At 41.4% G+C, this 13,370-nt stretch overlaps 1 protein-coding gene, 2 non-coding genes and 1 pseudogene across 3 annotated transcripts; all 4 read right to left on the bottom strand.

Annotated features, from left to right (window-relative positions):
* Positions 1-2,281: 2,281 nt before the first annotated feature.
* LOC123233635 lies at positions 2,282-4,045 on the bottom strand (annotated as a pseudogene).
* Positions 4,046-6,942: 2,897 nt separating this feature from the next.
* RPL12 (ribosomal protein L12) lies at positions 6,943-11,923 on the bottom strand. The gene is made up of 7 exons (XM_044661365.1): positions 11,770-11,923; positions 10,362-10,435; positions 9,655-9,753; positions 8,494-8,575; positions 8,133-8,219; positions 7,083-7,195; positions 6,943-6,995 (listed from the first exon to the last, which is right to left on the bottom strand). The coding sequence occupies exons 1-7, from the start codon at positions 11,804-11,806 to the stop codon at positions 6,990-6,992; spliced, it is 498 nt and encodes a 165-aa protein (XP_044517300.1). The 5' UTR covers positions 11,807-11,923; the 3' UTR covers positions 6,943-6,989.
* On the bottom strand, positions 7,778-7,910 carry LOC123238478. The gene has a single exon (XR_006505641.1). It is a non-coding gene; the product is annotated as a small nucleolar RNA SNORA65 (small nucleolar RNA).
* On the bottom strand, positions 8,292-8,423 carry LOC123238475. The gene has a single exon (XR_006505638.1). It is a non-coding gene; the product is annotated as a small nucleolar RNA SNORA65 (small nucleolar RNA).
* Positions 11,924-13,370: the final 1,447 nt, after the last annotated feature.

Below are 13,370 nucleotides of genomic sequence, written 5' to 3'. Positions count from 1 at the left end.
GGATGAAATTGAAAAAGAATCATTTTAGCAAATGGCAAGTCGATGTGATCAGAATGGCCCATGGACTGGGTTAGAACTTTAAAAGAGGTTAAAAAGGATGATGTTGGGGTCGTTAGATTAACAAGCAGGTTATAAGAAGGATAATTGTCCTGTTGGTGCTCCTCCTTTTCTCCTCTGAGAAGCACACTGTTAAAAGGGAAACCTTCCTTGGGGCAACTGGCAATCAAGTCTGGAACTCATAAAAGTAAAAGCCAAGGACAGAAACAAGAGAACAGGGAGATCTCTAGATTACATTTTCTTTTTTTTTCTTCTTCCAAATCCAATCCCTTTCCTTTCTTTTTCTTTTTTATTGTCATGCAAAACACACTTCTGTATTGTTCATTGTTGTAAGAGCACGTTCATGCTTAACCAAAACCCCCAAATAAAACCATAAATATCCTGATATGAAAGATGACTCCACCAGTTCTTTCTCTGGAGATGGAGAGCATTCCCTGTCATAAATCTTTCAGGGATTGTCCCAGATCAGTGCATTGCTGAGGGTACCCTAGTTTTCACAGATACTCATTGTGCAGTATTAGTGTTATCATGTACAATATTCTCCCAGTTCTGTTTATTTCACTCTGTATCAGTTTATGCGGATCTTTCCAGGTTTTTCTGAGGCTGTCCTGCTCATCATTTCTTTTAGCACAATAGTATTCCATCACCAACATGTACCACAATTTGTTCAGCCATTCCCCAATTGATGGACATCCCCTCAGTTTCCAATTCTTTGCCACCACAAAAAGAGCAGCTGTAAATATTTTTGTACAAGTAGGTCCTTTCCCCTTTTTTATTATAGAGATTACATTTTCAGTCTTGTTTGGTTAAGTACACATCTCCCACTGCTATATGTTTTTGTTCTATTACTCTTAAAGAGGAGTGTATAGAAATAACTTTCTCCTCTTCCTCTTTCTTTTTAAAGGTAAATGTACTTAAGTGATTTGCCCAGGAAGTGTCGAGGTCAGATTTTAACCCAGGTCACTCCAAGTCTGGCTGTTCATCCACTGAGCCAGCTAGCTGCCTCCCTCCCCTGCCTCTTGCTGGGTCTAAAAGAAAGAAAGTTTGAATTAAAGAAGGTTCCAAAAGAGCTCTCCCTAAATTTTCTTTACCCCTCCACTGAGTTTCTTAAATACTTCTTTATTTTGTATGTAAAAACCATGAAGGGACTCAGTAAGTGAGCACCTCAGGGACTGAACCACAAGTGTAGGTCTTCCCATGGTGGGGAAGAAGGATGAGGAAAAAACCAGCCATTTTATCCCAATCATAATATCACAAAACTTGGTCCCACATGGTCAGATGCATAGTGATGGAACCACAAAGAGGTTGAAAAGCATAAAAGACACCCTAATTAATCAGCATTAATCAGTTTATATTCATTGTTTTATGCCTTTTTAGAACTCTATCCTCTGCAGATCATCCTATTCAATACCCACTATTAGAATGATGAATTGTAATCATAGATTTAATTGTAAGTAAAAATCCTGATTGCTGATTGAATAATTGTGTATGGGAACTAGTCATCAATAATCATATTGTGAGTAAAATAACAAGTAAAAATCCTCTAAGTGCCTTGACAAGCTAAAAGGATTAATGTGCTTGCTGTCAGCATCCTGAAATGTTTCTAGATGCTCCTAAAACGGGAAATTTAGGACATCTCAGTTGGTTTTGAAGCTACAGAGTGACCTTGGCTGTTACCATGTATGGAACAGAGATGATGTAATTGGCCCCAAGAGAAGAAAACTTTACCTTCTTGAAGAAGGAAACCTTCTCTAGAGGATGAAACTCTGGTTGCCACCCCCCCCCCAACAGAAGAAATATTCAGCTGACACTTCCCCCCCACCTTTCTGGGGGGAGTTTGTGTAAACACACTCTTTTGTGTAGACTATATATACTTGTCATTTCCTCAAGCTCTGGATTTTAGACTCTAGTGCTAGGTATATCTAGACTCTGGAATTATAATTTACTCATTTAACAATAAACACCAGTTTAGGGAGCAGCTGGGTAGCTCAGTGGATTGAGAGTCAGGCCTAGAGACTGGAGGTCCTAGATTCAAATCTGGCCTCAGACACTTCCCAGCTGTGTGACCCTGACCCCCACTGCCTAGCCCTTACCACTCTTCTGCCTTGGAACCAATACCCAGTATTGATTCCAAGACAGAAGGTAAGGGTTTTAAAAAACAAGCAAATAAATAAATAAAAGCTAGTTTGGCTCAGTTAATTGCTTTCCAGTATTTATTTTTCTTTTACAAATGGGAGAGGAGTTGTTTCAAAGCCCCCAAGCCACCCTCCTTCCCAAATACAACTGGTCTGGTATTAGAACTGCCTATTTTTAGTACAGGAAGATATGCCAATTTGGGTATCCAGGGCTTGAACTGGCTTAGACACTCCTGGCCACAGAATTTACTTAGCCTGGAGGTTTCTGAAGTCTTCTGTTAATTTAGCCTAGCAACCCAGCTCTTTGGAGGATCTAATTATATGTGGCCAGACATTCATACAGGCGAGAGGTACCAGTCTTGATCCATCCAGTGGAAAGACTCACCACTAGGTCTACAATGAAAGTATCTTTGGTTTCCCCAGACTGATGGGAAACCATCAACCCCATCCATTCAACTGGGCCAGCTTGCACGACTGCAGAGATTTAGAGTCAGAGACAATGTTGTTCACTTTGGGCAGCTGCAAGATTTTTTCATTCCCAGCTTTTTTGGTGTACTTCTGCTTGGTCATTTTGAGATCATCCTCTGCTACTTAGATGCCTATGGTGGAAGCAAATGTTTTCTAAGCTTCCCAGTCAATCTGGATAAAGGGATCTTCAATAGATACTAGGTTTTCTTCGAGGAAGGGCTTATCCTGGTCCCCAAGCTCATTAGGATGACATATCCATCAGGGGCAGCAGGACACTTGAAGCCCAAGTCATATCTCCCGGACTGGAAGAATTCAGAGGCAGCAACATCCATGCCAATTATATCCTTAGTGGTATGGCATCCTTTAGCAGATCTAGAATTTATTATCTGGGATGTTGAAGCCACCCTTATCTGCTACACAGGCATTGCTTTGCACTTATTTCCACTTAATCACATTTTTCACAGAATCGAAAGGGATCCCAGCAGTTTTCTAGTCCAATTCATACCTCTAAAAGATATCTTTGTTGTTATGTAGTTGTTTTTCAGTTGTGTCCAAAAAAACCATGAAGGATCTAGTATGACCTCATTTAGGGTTTTCTTGACAAAGGTACTAGAGAAGTTTGCCATTTTCTTCTGCGACTCATTTTACAGATGAAGAAACTTTGAGGCAAACAGGTGTAAGTGACTTGCCCAGGGTCATACAGCTGGCTAGATTTGAACTCAGGAAGATGAGAATTCCTGACAATCCACTGCTATTACCCAGCTATCTTAAAAGGGATCCTACTATAACATAACTGAAAAGTGGTTATCTCATCTGTTGAAGACCTCCAATGAGGAGAAACCTCCTATTTCTCAAGTCAGTTGAGTCCATTTCTGGATAATTTCAATTGTTAATAAGCTTTGCCTCAACATCATGCCTAAGCTGGCCTCTTTGCAGCTTCTGCTGACTGCTCCTGGTTCTGCCCTCTGGGGTCAAACAGGCTAATTGCGCTTCTGCATGACAGCCTATCAAATACCTCAACACAATTGTCTTCTCTTCTCCAGGTTAATTATCTATCCCCAGTTTCTTAATCTGACCCTCACATGATCCTTTATCATCCTGATTGTCTTTTCTAAACCTGGAGAAAGGGGAGGAAGCCCAAGAACCAAACACAAGATCCTGAACGAGGTCTGACATAGGCAGTTCAGGGAGATTTTCACTTCCTTATTCCTGGAAGGAATATTATTACAGCCCCAAATCCCACTAGCTTTTGGAGCCGCCCCAGAAGCTTACCAACTGATATTCAGTTGTCGGTCCACCAAAGTCCCTAGATCTTTTCCAGAAAAATGCTAACAATGTCTTCTTCTATCTTCTGTAAAATTCATTTTTGAATTTTACCGTATCATGGTGTATACCCTTTGACAGTTAACAGACTGAAGAAGACTGAGACATATAATTTGGACATGTAGAAATGTTTTGCTTGATTATACATATTTACTACAAGGGTTTTGTTTTTCAGTTGGGGAAGGAGGTAACGAAGTAGAGATTTGGGTTAACTAAAAATGGTTTTTAAAAATGTATCTTAAAGATCTAGCCAGAGGTAGCTCAGTGGCACAGTGGATAGAATGTTGGACCTGAAGTCAGGAAGACTCATGGAGATGTGGAAGGGATACATATATTTGTAGGCAGCAGTCCAATCCTTCCTCTGGGCCTCTTTCCTCCAATATGGTTAAATGTCTCTCCCACTCCCACCCCCTCAATTAACTAAGATTTTTCTTCTAGTGTCCATATAAGCTTTCAAACTGCCAACACTATTTTTATGAAACTGTTCTATTCATCCTGTTGCCTTTCCTTCTCCCCATTTTCCATACTTACCTTAAAACAAAACAAAAAAACACTTACTTTCTGTCTTGGTAACAGAAGGGCAAGGGATAGGCAAACAGGATTAAATGACTTGTCCGGGGTCACAGAAGTATCTGAGGTCACATTTGAACCCAGTTCCTCCAGATTCCAGGCCTAGCATTTTATCTACTGTGCTACTTAGCTGCCCCCCTATCTTTTGACAGCATTTCTGTTGGGACATCTCCAGTTCAATACTGTCACATGCACAGAAAAGAACTCATTTCTCTACTTCCTATTTCTATTAGAAGTAGACATCCAATCAACTGCTAAGTCCTTTTGACTTTTACCACCACATATGTTGTATTTTCCCTTCTTTCCATACCCATTACAACTGCCCCAAACCAGATCATCCCTTTTCATAGACAAGCCTTCAAATTGATTTTCCTGCCTCAGTATAAGCACCTGTTTTTGGCCTCAAATAACTATTGGCCGAGCAAACCTAGGCAAGTCATTTAATCTTAACAGTTCAGTTTCTTTATCTGTAAAATGAGACAGAAATGGCAAACCATTCTGGGCTCTTTGCCAAGAAAACCTCAAATGGGGTTAGAAAATCAGGTATGCCTGAAACTGCTCATCGCATCTCCGATTATAAGCTTCTTTAGGACTGGGACTATTTGTTTTCTGGTCTTTTTTTGTATTCCTAGTATTTCAGCAGTAGTTGGCACATAAGGTCCTTAATATTTGCTAAGTTTTTTACACAACGCCCCCACCGCATTCTGTACTCCAAACTGTCCTAACTTGCTTTTCCTTTGCTCTTGAGATGACATTTTCTGTCTGTTTCTTGCAAGGATTCTAGATTGCTTTTTCCATAGTGTACCTCTTGGAGCTCCTAAGTCACCTCCTGAAAGATCCTCCTGCACACATAAAGAATAAATTTCTTTTTAGGTGGCATGGATAGATCACTTGACCCAGTCAGGAAGACCTGCAGTTCAAATATAACCTCACTAAATGACCATGGGTAAGTCACTTAATCCCATTCGCCTCAGTTTTTTCATATATAAAATAAGATGGAAGGGCAAACTACTCCAGTATCTTTGCCAAGAAAACTGCAAATGACATCAGACATGACTGAACAAAATATATTGATAATCACGTTTCCCCCCCTCCAGTAGTATAAAAGTTCCTTGAGGGCAGGGACTGTTGTCAATGTTTACTGTAATATCTGACTCATGCACACTCAGGGAATACTGAATTAAATCTTTTGGACAATTATCTTAAGAAATTGGTATAGATAAGTTAGTTGGATTCATAATTGGTTGAATCAGAACCAGGGAGAGAAGGTGATAAGATTTAAGAGGTACTGGGCCACTCCCTGGATCTTTATTTGGCTCTGACCATTCAACTTTACTTTGGATCAAAGAAATAGGATCCAGGGAAATCAGAACAGGTTAGGAAATTTTAATTCAGCTTAGGAAAATTAATAGGGATCAAGAAAAATTGATTCAGTATTTAGTACATCTCTTCTGAAAAACTCAAAATGCTCCTTGTTCAACCTCATTTGACAAACCTGAAATGAAGGGGTTGGGTTTCATGGACAGAGATTCTTTGCAGATGTAGAATGTTCTGTCTGGTTAATCTATTTGCTCTTGACTTTAGTTCTACTAACCCCCTTCTTCCAGGAACAAAAATCCCCATAACTTCAAGTTTCCCCCTTGTCAAACTCCAGGGTTCTCCTATATTCCATATGGCTCACTCAACACTGAAATGGGATGACAGTGGGCAATAATAGGACCCTCAGTACTCTGCAATCTTATTATTTCTCACTAGTTAGCATTGAGTAAACATCAACTACAAAACCTGTAGTTTCAGCATTAGTCAAGCATGAATTGTAGATTGTTCAATTATCCAGTGTACTAGATCTTTAACATTCTATGCTGGGAATTAGCTCTTCTTAGAAATAATCACCTATAGGGGTCCTCTAATGTACCACATCCTTCCCCTATGATGTTCCCACTCTAGATGGGCAGCAAGATCTCTCCTACCTTGACAAATTATGACAAGGTAGACAACGGAGTGCCACAGAACCTACACACTGGGGACTGGCATTCCAGAAGAACCCCCCCTCCCATCAAAGGAGTCCTCACCTCCAGAAAACCATATTCAAAGTTTATAAGGAAAATGGATAGGCCCTTTCTTTTCATCCCACAAAGATGACAAACTCTTCTTGTCTGGGGCAATGCTGGTTTGTCCAACCAGTTTCCTCAATTTTCAGCCCTATTGCTAAGAGACTTCAACTTCCCTGTTCTAATAACACTCCCATGCCCCCCATGAGCTGCAAAGTAACAGAAAGTTACTGCAGAGTAAGAGGACTAAATAAACTTAGTTAACAAGTTATCTCCCAGAATGTGGGGTGGCTTCTGACGCAAAAATTTTCCAATCTGAAAAATGAAGAGCCCCTGTGTCTGTTGTCAAATGTTAATTTATTGCAATAGTCTCTCTTTGTGGCTTCTAACTCTGTGGAAAGAAAAAAAGCATCATCAGTTTTATTTTAAAATTGTCCCCAATGATGTTAAATGATTAAAAAGATGAATTAATACTTACAGCTGGGCATTCCACAGCCCCACTATTGATGTCATCAATGACATCATGAGGATGTCTGCCATCAATATTGCAGCCCACAGATTGAGCTGTTCCAAGTATCTCTTTAATGGTTCCTGTAACAAAAAGGGAAAACAAGATATTAAGCTGCCCAGTGCCTGCAATTCACTTAACCTTATATCCTTAGGGAAAATGGGCTTGAACAACCCCCCCCCAACTTTTTGCTAAAAAAAATATGAAGGGGGCAGCTGGGTAGCTCAGTGGATTGAGAGTCAGGCCTAGAGACAGGAGGTCCTAGGTTCAAATGTGGCCTCAGAGACACTTCCCAGCTGTGACCCTGGGCAAGTCACTTGACCCCCATTGCCCACCCTTACCACTCTTCCACCAAGGAGCCAACACATAGAAGTTAAGGGTTAAAAAACAAAACTAAACAAAACAAAAAACCAAAGAAACAAGTGTATCATTTAAATAAGACAAGTGTCAAAAAACATCCCCTTTGGTCTTCAGGTTCACTTCTGAATTTACGACTGTCAGCTGCACCCTCATCCTTTAAATTCACTCAGATGACATTCGTTTCCTAGACGTTTAAAAGCTACCCTTTAAGAATGTTCTAGTAAATTCATGCACAATTTTTTGACCATGCTAACCTGTGCTCTCAAACCCCAGAGCAGAAAAGGTTTAACATCTCCTTTGTTGCTCCTTGTTCCCAAGCTTTCGGCACAGAGTCACCCACAAGCAGAATAACTCTGTTTCCTAAGCTGGGTTATTTCTCTCAGCTCACCACTGGATTGCACCAGCCAACATAATACTGGATACAGGTGCAGTGGCGGGTGGCTGAAGGCAAACATTCACTGCAGTAGAAAGGTCTTTCCTTCTCTGCATGACTTCTCCATACTCTGAGTAGTCTTGTATCACACACCTACTAAAAAACCCAAAGCACTGCCTTAATTTAAAAATTGGTCATACATCACTTATTCTTTCCCAGTACCTAACCCGGATGCTTTGCATACACCAAACACCCAAGGTATGTTTCTTTTTAGTTGTGGTTCTTACCAGAGAGGTCTCTTGCCAGGGATCGGTGCCTCATCTGTCGAGCAATGTTGATGATTTCATCAAGACTGATGTTTCCATTGTGTTTAACTATATAAAACACATACAAAATCCTCCCATTACATTTGGTAAAGCTGACAAGAATCTTTAGTTCCTCCAACCAGTTGTTCCCAAGCTTTCGGCACAGAGTCACCCACAAGCAGAATAACCCTGTTTCCTAAGCTGGGTTTTTCTCTCAGCTCACCACTGGATTGCACCAGCCAACATAATACTGGATACAGGTGCAGTGGCGGGTGGCTGAAGGCAAAACCAAATCTCATAGGTTCAGTGACTACCTTCAATTTTCTCAAGGAAAGCAACTTACTATTTTTCTGCTTCTTTCTGTCCCGAGGTGGTTCTTTTAGGGCTTTGATGATCAGGGCTGAGGCAGAAGGCACTACCTCAATCTAAAGAGACAAATTTGGTTATTTTTCCAAATGCATGTTTCCATACATCATTTCACCTCTCAGACCCAGTCACTAGCCTGTTATCAGCCAATAATAATACTGAGGGACAAGTCTGAATTTGACTTTTTCTTTTTTCAATTTGAAAATGACAAATGTGGAATGTAATGCCTCCTGCATAACTGAGTTACCTCTAAACAATAAACCATAATAAACAAACAGTAATTTCAATAAACACCTTACATTTCTATCAGGCTTTAAGATTACAAAAATTCTATTAAATTAAATACAGTGGTAAAACAATTTGCCTCAGATAGCTGGATCCAAACTTAGGTTTCCAGATTCTCTTCCATACGCTCTGCTATCCTACCTCTCATCAGGATAGTTTAAGAATTAGAAGGAACCTAAGAGCCAGGCAGGCCAATATAAGCCTATAACAAGGCTTATATTGGCTAACAAGGCTATCTATTACAATACAGGTGAAGACTTATGTTACAGGCAGAACTGACCATAAGGGATCAGAATAAGTCGGGTCAAAGTGAAGGACAATAAGCAAAACTACCAATGCCATAGTCTTGAATGCAGCCCCAAGATGGCATTTACATTTTTGGGTAGTTGTATCATACTGTTGATGAAAAGTCTGAGTTATTCCTCAGACTAATAACTAGACATGTCTAGCCTTTCTTATTTTGAACTTGTAAAGTATGTCTAATAAAGATATAAAATTTAATATTTAAAATTTATCCTTTATATCTATTCCCATTAAACTTCATCTTACTGGGCTCTTCAAACACCTGGCCTATCAAATTCTTTGTGGATCCTAGTCATCATCTGAGTTCATGTATTCTCATATTTGCATTACTTGAAAATTTGAAAAGCCAATTCTGCTTTTAAGTACAGAAATCTAGATGTGGTTAGAATGAAGCTAGTATAAGACTTTCAAGTCCACTTTACACATTTCTTTCAGGAATGGGCTTCTCCCTTTGCAAGGAAGTTATAGTTCATTTGTGAAGTTGTTATATACATATAGTTTCTCAACAGCCCAAATTTCAACATTAAGAAAATTACTAGCAAATGATTACCTGGGCCTGTCTATTCTGAATGGTAAGTTTCACTGTGATCCTTAGCCCTTTCCAGTCACCAGTTGCCTTGGCAATGTCATCACCAACCTTTTTTGGAGACTAAAGGGAAGGAAAAAAAGTAATTATATTGTTTCACAATACTCACAAAACAACCTGCCTACAGTTAAAAACATCCCCCAAATTTTCACATATATTGCTGCTAGACTGACATAATTCCCAAAGGCTTTTAAGACTAAATAATTCACTCCCTCAAATTGTCACTCTTTCCTACTCATTTTTCATATACTTCCGAATTTTAATCTCATGCTTCAGAGATAATGAAACCATTAATATCAGAAATCAATTATGTTGTCTTTTTTGTATTATTTATCAAGTTCAAACTGATTTATAAGGAAGATTCCCAATAATTAATTTATTTTGTTGTTGGCCATCTTACAAATGCATGTGCTTTTGAGACACTAAAATTAGGAGCAGTCTATAAGTGGTGCTATAGGTAATGTCCCAGGCCAAGTCCAGAAGAACAGAGTTCAAATCCCAACTAGGCATGACTTAAATTTAACCGTGTTTGCCTCAGTTGAGCACTGAGCTGAATTAGGAAATAGAAAGGAAAAGTTGGACACAACTGAAAAAGACTAAACAAAGTTCCTAATCAACAAATTCAGAAAAAGCTTGTACCCAATAGAAAAAAATTCCTTGCAATAACTTACCAAACCCAAGGGACCAATTTTGGGGGCCAGAGCAGATGTGGCACCAACTTCACCACCAGTGCACCTTAAAAACACTAGAGAAAAAAACAAAGAATAAAGTGTTTTAAAAAGGTGAGTTTATAGATGTGACAGGCAAGATCCTATCTTATTTTCTGCAGTGCCTTTGTAGAGACTATACAAAACATCATGGAGACAAACATGCTGGGCATAGGACATCTGACTAGACTTTGCTGCCGGCACTAAGTTATTAAGGATGAGCAAGTTCCTTACTCACTAAGCCTTTTCCTCTGTAAAATCATGGGTCTGGACTGGTTAGCCTTTGAGGTCTCTGGTGGGTTTTATATTCTAGAATATTTTCCATTTATAACAATGGGTGACAATAGTGAATGCTAGTTGCAAGCCTTAGGCACACTCCTGACACCTCAGTGATGCTTACAACTTAGGCCTCCACCACTTTGTTAAGCCAGAAAGCATTTATTATTATTTTTTAGAAATCCTTACCTTTGTCTTGGAGTCAATACTGTGAATTGGCTCCAGGGCAGAAGAGTGGTAAGGGCTAGGCAGTGGGGGTTAAGTGACTTGCCCAGGGCCACAAAGTTGGGAGCGTCTGAGGACAGATTTGAATCTAGGACCTCCAGCAGTCTCTAGGCCTGGCTCTCAATCCACTGAGTCGCCCAGTTGCCCCCCTCAGAAAGCATTTAAGTGAATTCCAGATACAGTGTGCTTCAGGGAACTTAAGATAGGATGCCAGCCATGATAAAAGCTCTTAAATCTAAGCAGTTACAACTCACACAATACGTGCAAATTTACAAAGTACTTTCTTAAGAATATAACAAGTTCTTTAAAGATAAAGATCATTCTCCTTTTTGTAATGTCACTGCTTACCAAAATATGCTGAACTTTATAACTTTTAAAAAGAAATGAGATAAAGTTCTAAAGTCTCTTCTAGCTCGAAATCCAGCGTCCGCGTTAGGATTTAAAAACCCTTACCTTAAAATGAATGGGGTAGTACCGAGAAGGACGCACCGGAGTCCCACACCAGCAATCTGCTTCACTCCAAATGTGGCTTTAAACCCAGGTCAACTCTCCTCCACCCCCATTTTTTAAAGGCAACAAACCCTTAGAGAACCAGGACCTTGACTCGCTACTCTAGCTCGGGGAAGCTCAAGTTAGGTTGGAAGAAAACAGAAGGGATGAGGGGGGAAGGAAAGAGTATTGGGGATCCCACAGACCTGGAGCGTCACATGGGGAAGGAAGGCAGAGCGGCTCGGAACACGCCGGGCCCAGGGACAGAAACTGGCCGGAACACAAAGAGCGCGGGGCACAGCCGTGGCGGGAGGCTGGGGGGAAGCTGGGCGAGAGAAGTAGGCCCCGGTTCTCCCATTCCCTCCCGGACCCTGAGACGCACCGACTTTAATTTCATTAGGGTCAAACTTGGGCGGCATGGCTGCGACGAAGGTGGAGGCTCGGCCTGGACGCTGCGGGGTGGCTTCTCGGTGTCGGATGAACCCGGATTCGGGACGACCGAAAGAAGTTGCACCTTCACCACCCACGAGCTGGGAGCCAAGAGACCGGAAATAGCCCAAGCAGCGCCGGATATAGGGAGTTCCAAGTCTCGCGAGAGCCGTCGTAGTATTGCAGCCAACGCTCCGGCGGCCATGTTACTTGTGGGCGGGAGCTGGTGGCTGGGAAGCCGGCGATCGCGGTGAGCTCTAGCTGCTGCATTTCGCGGGGCGGGTGGGGAGGCGGGGACCGAGCTTTTCCCCCCAAGTCCCCGGAGTCCTCGCTTCGATCTGGGAGCCTCGTCCCCCCATAGGGCGGAGGTTCTAAGATCGGGGTTCCGGCTACACCCCTTTACCCTTTTTGGTTGGCTGGGAGGGGGCGGGCTTTAGTGTCTCTAGTTTCTGCCCCACTTTCCCCCCCAACTCCCGGACCCGGAGCCACCAAGCCCCTCCAGGAATGGGTTCCGCACCTACTCCCCGCACTAAGGAAAGGTTTCTTCTCCCCCCCAGTTCTGAGGTTCTTGCCTCTTCCCCAGTCAACGGAGACACCCCGCTGTCTAGCTCCGTCTCCGCACCCGTGGAGAATTCTTTAATGGGCAGGGCTAGCAAGACCCCAGATTGTGGACCTTTCTTCTCGTCTCTACTCCACCAGAGCACTAGTCAGCAGTTGTTAGGTGTGGCTGTCAACTGATGTAAGCCCCTAGCTTGGGGGTTTAGGGGTGTGGACGAGTATTCGGGGACATTAATCTTTATTTCTTATCCTTGTAAAACGTCCTGGATGATTTGGCCTGGGTGTCAGGAAACCAGAGTTTTCATCTCACCTCTACTAATTGTTTGACCTTGGGCAAATCACTTCCCTTCATCTGCAAAATGAGATGGTCTCTGTTCTTTCCATAGAGCTCTGACATTCTGAATACTTGTGACGCATTGTCTTTAGGAAGCACACTCCCAGGCTAGCCTGTTGCTACAAGAGAAAAGGCTTTCCAAGTATATACATCTTTGTGCTAAATGAATTGGAACAAGAATTTCCCTCTCCTGGCATTTTCTCTGGCTGTCCCCCATGCCTTGTATGCCTCCTCATCTCTGTCTTCTGGATTCCGTGGCTACATTTGAGTTTCAGCTAAAATCTCATCTTCAACAGGAAGCTTTTCTCAACCCCTCTAAATTATAATACCTTCCCTCTGTTAACTATTTCTATCTATAACTTGTATTCCAGTATATAACTTCTTTGTACATATTTGGATTTTGGTTGTCTTCCCCCATTAGATTGTACACTCTTGAGTAGGGGACTGTCTTTTGTCTCTTTTTGTATTCCTGGATATTTAACACAGTGCACATTGTAGGTACTTAATAAATGCTTATTGATTAAATGAGAGAAGTTTAAATTATGATCAGAGTTTTCAATCAGTTCCTTGACTTAGATTGTAGAGCCAAAAAGGACCTCAAAGATCATCTAATTCAATCTTATTAGAGGACTTGGGTGTCTACTTTTCATCTTGGTATCACA

This window comes from Gracilinanus agilis, chromosome 2, assembly GCF_016433145.1.
Source record: "Gracilinanus agilis isolate LMUSP501 chromosome 2, AgileGrace, whole genome shotgun sequence".
NCBI classification, from domain to species: domain Eukaryota; kingdom Metazoa; phylum Chordata; class Mammalia; order Didelphimorphia; family Didelphidae; genus Gracilinanus; species Gracilinanus agilis.
Note: the sequence above shows the minus strand (reverse complement) of the source record. Positions and strands in the feature narration are given on the sequence as shown.

Excerpts from the sequence above, each read along its gene's own strand:
- RPL12 (XM_044661365.1), bottom strand. The coding sequence starts at position 11,806 with ATGCCGCCCAAGTTTGACCCTAATGAAATTAAAGTCG. Across the intron at positions 9,754-10,361 it reads AAATTGGTCCCTTGGGTTTG|TCTCCAAAAAAGGTTGGTGA; the intron begins GTAAGTTATTGC and ends CCTTCCCTTTAG. Across the intron at positions 7,196-8,132 it reads CCTGGCAAGAGACCTCTCTG|GAACCATTAAAGAGATACTT; the intron begins GTAAGAACCACA and ends TTTTTGTTACAG.